General features: G+C 48.5%; 1 protein-coding gene across 1 annotated transcript in view; it reads right to left on the bottom strand.

The window, feature by feature from the left end:
* dph1 (diphthamide biosynthesis 1) overlaps window positions 1–11,835 on the bottom strand; it is a 72,240-nt gene that overhangs the window by 9,867 nt on the left and 50,538 nt on the right. The window contains exons 6-9 of the mRNA XM_031574141.1: window positions 11,384–11,505; window positions 7,927–7,995; window positions 7,401–7,557; window positions 4,421–4,521 (exon numbers count right to left, since the gene is read on the bottom strand). Coding sequence (XP_031430001.1) covers window positions 4,421–4,521; window positions 7,401–7,557; window positions 7,927–7,995; window positions 11,384–11,505 — 449 coding nt within the window. The remainder of the gene's footprint in view (window positions 1–4,420; window positions 4,522–7,400; window positions 7,558–7,926; window positions 7,996–11,383; window positions 11,506–11,835) is intronic.

The raw sequence follows: 11,835 nt of genomic DNA, 5'->3' as shown, positions 1-11,835 counted from the left end.
CTTTCCTAATTGTTTCTTTCGATGTGTGCGTGTGTGTGTGTGTGTATGCATGTATCTGTGTGTGGGTGAGGAGGATCTGTTTCAATGCGTGGGCAACAACCGCCCCACACACACAAATAGGCACCGACACACACACATACACATGCACAGGCACAGGCAAAGACACACACACACTCTTACACAAACAGGCACCAACACTCCCAAAAACACACACTCTTTCTGGGCTTTGAACTCCAGAGCCCACAGGTACTGACTGCCCTGTGAGCCGAGTCCAAAGATATCACAGAACTTTTCTTCCTAGGTGAGCCGAAGGAACGAAGGAACGCGTAGCTCAACACCACTCAGCCCCTCCGGCACACATTATTTCTGTCTCTCGGGCGGCCGCGGGGCATCCAGGGCCTCATATATGTATTAATACACCCAGTGATGGATGGGCGAGGGGAGAGAGTGCCCAGGAAACAGCTCTTCACACAAGGGGACAGACAGACAGACAGAGCTCAAGAGCAGTGGGGCCCTGTCCCACCTCCAGACCCCCCCCCCTCACACCTGCTGGAGCAGCACCGGGAAACACCGGCCACTCACACTCAAACATATACACACACACACACACACACGCACGCACGCACACACAAGGCTCTTTCGTGCTTCACGCTCACACACATTCACTCACACTCACATACCCACACACACAACAGAGCGTGGGCAATGCTCCTTTCACGCTCAATCAGTTGAGCGGCATCATCACCGCCCCCAACACACACACACACACACACACACACACACACACACACACACCTCTAATGGGGACGTACAGCAGGGAGACACATGGGATCCTGCTGCATCATGGCTCTGAGTCAGCTGGGGTTTGGGTCCAGGCCTGCTGAAGGGGGTTCTGGAGGAGGGGGGGTCTGCTGTGTGATCCAGCTGAAGAGATCAGAGGTGCGGGATGAGAGAGACTGGCGCCAGGGCTTAGGCCGTGGGGCTGGTGGCACTAAAATTCAGCATGGCACACTGGCACGGTGGGCACTGGGGCACAGCTGATGAGGGGCGCAATGTCTTTATTCTCTGCCTCCTTCACTACCGCTCTTATTCCACTCCCTAGCTCTTTCCTTCCCTGCCTCCCCCTCTCCATCCCCCTCTCCCTCCCTCTTCACGCAGGCTTCCAGTGCTCCACTGAGGCACTCGTTCCTCCACAGGGGTTAGGGCGCCTCATTACTACACAGTAAAGGGGTGATGGCTAGGAGTGTGTCTTATACGTGTGCGTGTGTGTGTTTGTGATGTGTGAGCGTGTGTGAGTGTGGTGAGTGTGGTGAGCGTGGTGAGCGTGTGTGTGTGTGTGTGTGTGTGTGTGTGTGTGTGTGTGTGACTGTGTGTGTATGTGTGCGTGTGTGTGTGTGTGTGTGTGTGTGTGTGTGTGTGTGTGTGTGAGCGTGTGTGTGAGCGTGTGAGTGTGGTGAGTGAGCGCGTGTGTGTGTGTGTGTGAGAAGTGGAAAGAGAGCTCAGCGACGCTTCACCTCCCGGCCTCTGGCAGTGCACAAATCACTCCGACGGCAGTGGCCACTGTGGCACTGTGCTGCAGAGACCCAGATGAGCCCTCGGTGAAGAGCCACGCCCAGCCTGCCTGACCTCTGTGAGAGTGCTCCGCCAGTTTAGTCTTCACAACCGGCTCCACTGTCAGCGCTTTCAGCCGGTGGAGCCGCTGGCCTCGCCACAGTGCTGATCACACAGCCTGCTCATCTACCAAAGAGGCGCATATGGAGCTTCTGACCTTGGGCATCAAGACATTTCATATACATGATGCACATATGCAGTGCGACAGAACCAATATATGGGTAAAGTATATATATATATATATATATATATATATAACAGTAGCTCTCTTCCGTAAAGCTTTGACTGGTGAAGAACCCGGGCAAAAGTTGTTGTATGCAGAGTCTCTCCCATCTCAGCTGCTGAAGCTTGTAACTCCTTCAGAGTAGTCATAGGTGTCTTGGTGGCCTCTCTCACTAGTCTCCTTCTTGCACGGTCACTCAGTTTGTGAAGACGGCCTGCTCTAGGCAGATTTACACGTGCCATATTCCTTCCATTTCTTGATGATGGATTTAACAGAATTCCAGAGGATGTTTAGTGCCTTGGACATTTTTTTGTATCCTTCCCCTGACTTATACTTTTCAATAACCTTTTCTCTGAGTTGCTCGGAGTGTTCTTTAGTCTTCATGGTGTAATGGTAGCCAGGAATACTGATTACTGAATACTGACCAGTGAATGGACCTTCCAGACACAGGTGTCGCTATACTACAATCACTTGAGACACCTTCACTGCACACTGATCCCCATTTTACTAATTGTGAGACTAGTAGCACCAATTGGCTGGACCTCTGTTGAATTAGGTCAGTCACTTTAAAGGGGGTGAACACTTATGCAATCACTTATTTTACATTATAATACTGGTAGATGAAATCAAGCATTCTGATTGGTTGAAAGGAGGTCACGGGGTGTACTGTATTGAGCCATAATGTACTGTACAGCTGTTTACATTTACCTGAGCGTTCCATATCAGTGCGCACTCGAAATATACTACCTTAGTTAGAGAAAAAATGGCGGACCAAATCTCCGTAGATCATCTTATTTGTACCTAAAAGTTTTAAGTTTTACTTTTTTTTGCCTAGATTTTTAGAAAGTTACCGAGAAATAGACACTGTAAAATATAAAAACCCCATTATTGTAACTGAAAAATACGTCTAAGAGGATTTGCGAGGTGTATGAGCACCTATCAAAGGTTAGCATGCTACTAGCCGTTAGCGATTAGCAATTCCTCTGTGTTTTTGCAAAGCATCTGCCCCAACTTTCTTTTCCCGACATTTACATTTATCTTGTACATAATCCATCCCCATAAACCGGATATTTCAAGAGTAGAGATGCCTTTCAATATGCAGTTGCAGGATGGGTGAACGACACCAAGATATGGCATTTGGAGACAAAAACAATATGTATGAGATCACAGGACATGTATCCTGGATCTTATCAAAGCTAACCGTTCCTGAGCAAGCAAGAGTGCCAATATGGGCTCACGAGTTGTAGCCAAATCCCAAAGGGCTAAACAGCTTGCTAGTTATTAGCACTCTAGCTTGCTCAGGAGAGTTTAGCTCTAACAAGACACAGCAATTATTCATGATTGTATCAATTGTATATCTAGGTTTTCTCTGGCTACTGTTGTCGCATCCATCAGCACAACATATCCCGGGCATTTTGAACTTCCTGTGGGTTGTGACCGTAAACAGCTCGCTAGCTTATACCACTTTAGCTTACAGGAGAGTGTAGGCTAACAAACGTGATGTTCCCAATGCTGTTTGTCTGTTGCATAGCAACAGCCACACATTCGGGGACTATTTTCTCTAGAGTCTAGGCTACTGAAATGCGATACACAACGTTTGGTGGCTATTACAACTATTTTGTGCTGAAAGGCAGCTTACTATTTAGTTACTATTTATAATGTTGCTGGCAACCGTATTATAAAAGCAATAAGGTACTCGAGGCAGTACTGTATCGTCAATAATGTACTGTGCAAGGGTTTGCACAGTACATTATTGTACTTCGCGTCGGGCCTAACAACACCCTTGAACAGTACATTATTGACGATACAGTACTGCCTCTCGTACCTTATTGCTTAATTACATATTTTTATTTAATTGACATTACTGTGTAGACATCTGTTTTCTCTTTGACATTGAAGAGGACTTTTTTGTGATTTTTTTTGTCAAAAAAGCCAACTTATATTGACCATGATTAATTTATAAAAGCAATAAAAGGGAAAAACATCCAAGGGGGTGAATACTTATGCAAGGCACTGTACATACATACACACACACACTGTCCACATGCGATGAACAATACCAAAAAATATTTATTTTCGTAGTTCTTCTTTTTGCTCAAGTGCCTTATGATGACTCATAGTTTTCATTTTCCATTGTTTGTGCCCATGGTGTCAAAACTGCTTTTGAAAAGAGCTTCACCGTGCCAGGGAACTTTTGGCTTGGCCGTTCATTTCCTACTGATGTAACGCTGTGATGTAACGCCAGTTTCTATGGCTATCTCAAACCGCAACTCTGCTCTTGTTCCCGTGCCACATGAGTGGGGGGAGGCATGGTCTGGCCATGGAACAGCTAGAGACCCAATGATACGCATCTTTAGTGGGGAGAATGGAGGGGCTGACTTGTCCTCTATAATCCTTTGGCGACATCGCCTTTCTCGTATTCATTTTTGACTATTTTAAACTCTGGGCCTGGGAGTGTGTGTGGGTGAGTGTGTGAGTGTGTGAGTGTGTGTGTGTGTGTGTGTGTGTGTGTGTGTGTGTGTGTGTGTGTGTGTGTGTGTGTGTGTGTGTGTGTGTGTGTGTGGGGGGGCATCTGAAGGGACTCACGCATCCACGTCGGTCATCAGCTCCAGCTTGCTGGGGAAGATCTCCGAGAGCAGGAGCCTGGTGAAGGACTTGCCTTGAGACTCCAGTTTGGACTCCAGGTGCTAAATGGAGAGAGAGAGAGAGAGAGTGAACAAGTACAGGGAGAGAAAGAGAGAAGGAGGGAAAGAGAGAGAAGGAAGGAGAGAGAGACGGATGGAGAGAGAGAGAGTGTGTGAGTGAGAGGGCGGGAGAGGAAGGGAGACAGAGAATGTGGGAGGACTGAAGGAGGGGATGGTCATAAGGCTTTGAACATATTTTGCAATTGATGTGATTCACTTCATGTTTCGCCACACATACACATGTCCAAACACCCCACGCACACATGCTCGCAAATACACACACACACACACACACACACACACACACACACACACACACACACACACACACACACACACGTGATCAACACTGAGCAGTAGAAAGGAATAAGGGAGCTGCTATGGTCTGCAGCTCTCCTTCAACTCACTAATTACACTACTCTCCCTCACTCTCTCTCTCTCTCTCTCTCTCTCTCTCTCTCTCTCGTTCTCTCTCTCACTCTCTCTCTCTCTGCAACTCAGGCCAGTCAGGCACAAGCAAATACACCCCACTTCAGCGCCCCCCACCCCGCAAACTAAGATCAATGGGTAGCCCAATTCAGGAAGATAAAGGAGCGTGCCGCCACGCTCCAAAATTGCCCTTTGAAGTGTGGGGCCCAGTGGACCAGGAATATTACCAGAGAAAATCTCCAGACATCACTGAAGGAAAGCACTAGGTGAATGGCTGGCTTCAAAGGAGGCAGGAGTTTGCAAAATGTACGATTTTCTTTCCTTCACTCCCCTCCACACTTCTACAAAATACACGGGCAGATTCACAGTGATTATCTGCCCTACAACCCCCAACACCACCACCACCACCCTGGCAGTACGACGACACAGATCCGTTTCCACACAGACGCCACCTAACGCGACACCGCGCTTAACCACCTCCGCAACTTCTCAAAACCTTCCACGCGTACAGTAAATGTGTTAGGTAGGAAGGGGGCTGTAAATATATGAAAATGAATTCACATTTTAGATTAGATGCAGGAAAAATCATTGCCATTTGGAGATATGAGTTGAGTCCCAGATATGTGACAAACTTGACACTAACTAATGCCTCATTCTGCCTCATCATCACACAGCCGCCCCAATGGGACCAGATAATGGGATGCATGCAAATCCGCAGCGAGACAGAGGCTACAAAGATTTTCCCGGGGAATCACTTTATCGCTATCTCGCTCCTTCTCCTCTGCCATGGCGCTCACTCTCTCGCTCGCTGTCTGGAGAAGAGGCATTCTCACAAGGTTTCATCAGAATGACAAGGAAAAGCTCGGGATTGGCTTACAAATCTCCTTTGACAGCGAAAACGACGAGTTTCAGGAAATCTCCATGTCTCAGTCTCTGCTCTGCATACCAATTAAGAGGAGAGGACACGATAAAGAGAGAGAGAGAGAGAGAAAGAAAGAAAGACAGAATGAATGAAAGAAAGAGAGAGAGAGAGATAGAATAAATGACAGACAGAAGATGAACCAAGTGTTTGTGGGAGACACACACATCAAGTGAGGCAGGGGACTGTAGAGGATAGGGACAGGACAGGGACAGGACTCAGGGAGCGTCTGGGACACAGCGGATGAAGAGAGCGGGAACGACTTCTTCCACCAGCCCCACAAGCGGGTGATCAATCGGCCCTCCTGGCTCCTTTCCCACTACAGATAAATGCCACAGCCTTAAGAGAGATAGTGTGTGTGTGTGTGTGTGTGTGTGTGTGTGTGTGTGTGTGTGTGTGTGGTGTGTGTGGTGTGTGTGGTGTGTGTGGTGTGTGTGGTGTGTGTGTGTGTGTGTATAGTAAATCAACAGAGGCCACCAGAGATTAGACACAGTGTGGATTTACATGACTAAGTGGATACAGTGCCCCACATTCTCCATCTTGATTATATGATTACTTTATCTCTCATTCGACCTCCAGTAATAGAACAGGGGATTTTCTTATGGAGTATGTGTATGCATTAAGTGTGTTTGAAATGTATTTGTAAAAAATCACCAGTAGAATTTAGCACTCCAAGCACTCTGGGTCTTCTAAAGCACCCTCCCTTGGTGCACTCTTCAGAACATTGGCCATCCATTAAGCCCATCAAACTTTTATAATTCGACAGCATCAAGTAGTATTTATGAGATGCGTTTCACACCAACTGATGTCTTACCACACCTGATATGGTGGCAGCTTGTTTTCCCGTTCTGTAATATCACACAACAGAAAACAGTGGCTGTTATCATGGGGATGCTGGAGTTTGCTTTTACCGTCGGAAATGTAAACACACATAATGGAAAAAGGTGCAAATGTCACTTCAGCTGTTGGACCTGTTTAACCTTTAAAAAAGGTTCGCATTTGCAGTGACAGAAATAGTCTACTTTTCTTTTAATCCCATATTGCCATTAGTAAGAGTGCTCCCTGGGTCTCTAAGCCATGAACCTCATGTTGTTAGTGCTCACTCCACCAGAGGAGCTCCAGGAGGGGTCAGCTCTTTGCCATTTCTTCTTCCTTATTTCCCCCCACTGCCTAGCATATTCCTCCACATGAACTGTGTGGGTGAACTCAACTTAATGGGATAATCCCACTGAAACCCATCACAGCCAGCTGGTATTAGCAGGTGTCTGATGGACACCCACAACTACCTGCCTCAAGATACGCAGCCATTTCATTCTCAGTGCCCAAGTCCATTAACGGGTGTCTGAGGAGAAGTGCAACTTCAATTGGAGAAAATGACATGAGGTGAAACCTGCTTGTAGTAGAAGCAGTACGTACCCAGTTGGTATGTAACAGCATTCTCTTATTCCCACATTACTGTTAAGGAACAGAGCATTTGATATTAAGTCATAAATCCTGTTGCAGCGGCAAGGTTAGAAGTACAAGTTCAGGTTACCTCCATGATCTTAGGGTTGCCCTGGCGTCCAAGGGTGCCCAGGATGAGCCCCCATCTCTGGGCTGTGCGGGCTCTGTCGACGGCCTGGAGCCTGGCGGCCCGCATGGCCTGGTGGTCATAGTGCTCCCGCGAGAAGATTTTGCTGTAGGGATCATACCTACAGGCACAGAGAGCATGCTTTTCAAATCTGGCCTTGCATCACACTTTATCACTGTGAAAAATTAGATTAAGGGTTCTAATTTCAGCTCTTCCCAAGGATAGGAGCTTGGGAGTGATAGTCCTTGAATCTCCTCAATAATTTATCCGAAAAGCAAAGTACATGGCAGAGCCTCTCTTTTTTTTTTAGCACGAGTTCTAAGAACAGCTTTTATAGACTCTGCACCCTTGAGAAATGAGAATCTTGAGATTGTCAAAGCATTTCAATTTTTTTTCAGCCTCGCACTCACAACTTAATTTAAAAGAATACAATATGAAAGTTAAAGTCAAATAAAGAGGGGGAAAAAAACATGGCATGTCAATTCATTACCTGTACGCTGGTATCTCTGGGTTGGCAATCATAATAGACTCAAGGTGAAATCTTCCATCTCCAAGATAACTATAAAGAATTAAAAAAAGGAAAAGAAGTAAGGTGTGAATAAGAAGGGGATAAGGGGGATCCATTCAGGACATGACAAGATGCTGTGTTGATGATGGACTGTTATTGACTGTGCATATGGATCTATACCCCCTATCGATCACATCCCCCATCTCCCCCGCTCTCGCCAGTGTTCAAGCCTTACAGATGGCCACTCTTCAGTCGTGCTTCCCAATACACACTTCAGTCATGGCAGAAAGTCTGTGGTCTGGGACAGCCACACACACACACACACACACACACACACACACACACACACACACACACACACACACACACACACACACACACACACACACACACACACACACACACACACACACACACACACACACACACAGAGAGAGAGAGAGAGAGAAGGGAACTGACTCCATCAGGGAGGGAGCCTATCAGTGGTCATCTGAGGGAGTGCTTGGCCGCTAATTGGCCTGGCCTCAGGAAACATTCTGTGAAACCCCCCTTCCCCACCCAATACACACACACACTCACTCACAAGCCATCTGCAGCAGAGGATGCCCCAGCTTCCCCACCTCGCCCCTGGAAGAGGTCGTGTCCGACAGGAGGGTCACTGGGGTGACCCCGCCTGCCCCGCCTCATCCGACCTCCTGCCTGGAGCGCTCCTCTAAAGCCGGTTTGACTCCTGCACTGAGGGCCATGAGGAGGCTCACTGACACGGCCCTTCCTCCACACACAGCATGGCTCGCGCAGATGAAAAGGGAAAGCCTTTTAGATCACACTGGGAGCCTTCTTCTCCTGCCCCGTCCCTGCTGCGTAGCCCTTTATGCGCCTACGTACTTCGGTCTTGAGGACGGCTGCTTTGTGCGCCTGCATAATGCAACAAATCGGAGGCTCTTTATGTGTTTAACTTCCAGCTCTGGACGCCCATCCAGTCCACAAATTGATACTCTTCTCTGGGAGGTCAGCAGCAGAGGGGAGGATTAATGTGGCTGGTTAGATTTGTCCTTCAGGGAGGTTCAAAGCAGCGTGGTGGGGACCACGCTCCACATCTTATTACCCAAGTGTCTGCAACACATTATGACATTGTTCGCCCCGTCCCTCTCCATTAACTCCCCCGCTTATAATGCATGTGGCATTCAGACCTTTCCCTTTTTTTATTTACACACATCTTTTCTTTAAAAGGTGCTATATACGTAAACATTTTAGATTGAAACATTCAAAAATGTACTACAAATAGCAACAGACTGTGAAGAAATGAGCATTTTGACATTCAGAAAACGCCTATGCACTGTGTTGCCCAGATATCTATTAATGTTAGCATTCTTAGCAGCTAGAGCAGCACCCTCCTCTCTCACAATAACACTTCTTACTTCAAGAGGCACTACTGAGTCACTGTAGTGAAAACAGCAAGCTAAAGCAATGGGCTGTCACAGATTTCACAGGATAAAACGATGACAGTTACAGTGTCTGTTCATTTGTGGACAAATGGAACGCTCTGATTTTCAGATTGCCAGATGGAATTTTACAAACGGACCCCAAGTAAGCATGGCTAACCTGTAGTTGGTAGCAATGAGTAGCTTATGGTTTGACTATCAGCATTCTCATATATTGCCCCAAGTCTGCTTGAGATGGGCAAATTAAATGATTTAGCCTGCTAGCCAAGAGCTAGCCAGCCTTACATATACAGTACTCCCTTTCAAGTGCCACTTTGGCTGTGTTTTGATATCACTGGGGACTGTGGTTGTGTCGTGACGTGACGTGTCATGGACATGATGCGATTTAGTGAATTATCTAGGAGAGACACTCAATTATTCAATGACACAATGCTGCGTTCCACTCCCCTCCTCTGGGAGAGAGAGCGAGGCGCCTGCCTTCTCACAGCTTCAAGCTCCCTCCTGTAAGCGTGCAGCGGTGCATTAGCTGTAATTAATAGTTGATTGTGGCGACGCCGTAGCCAACTTGGTGCACTGGACGGTATGAATAATCAATCAGTCGTGGGTACACGACACCACGACAGCAAGGAAGGCTGCTGCTGCTGCTGCTGCTCCTGGCGTCCCTGAGCGAACTCCGCGGATGTGCCCGAAAGGGGCGGGTGGCATCCACTGCAGGGTGCAGTCGCAGTCGGCATCAGTGGGGCACCACTAAAAAAGGCCAAAAACAAGATGGCTGGAGCCAGGAGTCAGTCGGGAGGCCCCCAGGGTAGGTCAGGGGACTAGACCTGGGGAAGATTTAAGAGAAGTGCAGCAGCAGGAGAACTGGAGGGGAGGGGAGGGGAGGGGAGGGGAGGGGGGTCAGCACACACTCAGGCCCGGTAATCAATTCCCTTCTTGCTCCCATCTCTCTCGATGCTGGCACATCAAAGGTATTCCCATCCTGGGATTAGGTACTGGCAAGACAAACCCCACCCCCCCCCCCGCCCCCATGCACGTGCAACAGCTTCATTCTCACCAGGGACTGCGGCTGCTCTCTGTTCTACCTAACCCCCCACCACCATCTACACCCCCCCCCCCCACCACCTCCCCTCTCCCCCATCCTCTCTTCTAACCCCGTCTCAGCGTGCTAATCCCTCCACCTCTCCTAATGATCACTCCTGAGCCGCCGCTGTAGCCACGCTCTCGGGGCCTGGCGTATGGGCATAATTAAGCTTGCTAATATAGATCCGGTTGCTGGCACGCTCAGTGGGCTGTGCGGTGGGCGTACGGTGGACACGCGGCGGGTATACTGGCACGCATATGGGAGCGTTTACCAATACGTACCACGTTCAGACCCGGTGCATCTGCTAGTGCCATTTCTTTGTCACGAGTTTTGCCGACATGCGAGGGGTGTGTGTGTGTGTGCGTGCGCGTGTGCGTGCGTGCGTGCGTGCGTGCGTGTGTGTGCGTGTGTGTGTGTGTGTGTGCGTGTGCGTGTGTGTGGCTACCGGCACTTTGAGATGAACTAGGTGGCGATTTATACAAAGGATAGCAGTGAGAGGGTGGATAAAGTGTGGGCGGGTGTAGCGGTGTGCTTGAGAACATCTACTGACTCAGACACACACAGACACACACGCGCACGCATACATACATGCACACACAGACACATTACCACACAGACTTCACTGATCGTCTTAAGTGCACCAACACCGCCATCATGGCCATCCTGCACAGCTCCATCTGACAAAGTGGCCATTAAAGCTGATGAATAGTGTGGCTTCCAGCCAAGGGGAACATGCAGTGTTCAGAGCAGATACATACGCACAGGCACGTGGTGTCTGAGAGCCATGTGTGTGTCGATACACATGTTCTATGATGGCACTTGTGTGTGTGTGTGTGTGTGTGTGTGTGTGTGTGTGTGTGTGTATCCTCTCAGTGGCGGAAGCAGAGAGGACTGTGTGTAACTAGTGGCCACTCACATGATGGCACTGACGGAGCGGTCCAGCCTTGGGGAGGTGCAGCCCAGGATCTCCCCCGGGGACAGGGGCCGACACTGGGGCACCAGCACCTCATAGTCCGGCCTCAGAGCAGCACTCGCAGCCTGGGGAGGAGACAGAGGGGTGGAGGGGAGCACAGAAGGAGGAGAGATGTTAGAGGAAGAGGGAGAGAAAAAGAAAAAGAGAAAAAAAGAGGATAAGAGGATAAGGAAGAGAGTATTTTGAGGGAACAACAGAAAGAGAAGGAAAGAATTGAGTAATGAGGACAATGACAAAGAACGAGAGAAAAAAAGAAAAGCGGAGAGAGAGGGAAAGGGGACAGATGATAAGAGATGCATTTCAGAGGTGGTGACACGGAGATGAGATGAGAGAAAAACAACTAAAGGAAGAGAGAAAGACAAACACAGTGGGAGAAGGAGACAAGGAGGACATGG

The sequence above is a fragment of the Clupea harengus genome, chromosome 9, assembly GCF_900700415.2.
Source record: "Clupea harengus chromosome 9, Ch_v2.0.2, whole genome shotgun sequence".
Lineage (NCBI taxonomy): Eukaryota > Metazoa > Chordata > Actinopteri > Clupeiformes > Clupeidae > Clupea > Clupea harengus.
The sequence above is the reverse complement of the archived record's forward strand: the minus strand, read 5'-3'. Positions and strand labels throughout refer to the sequence as shown.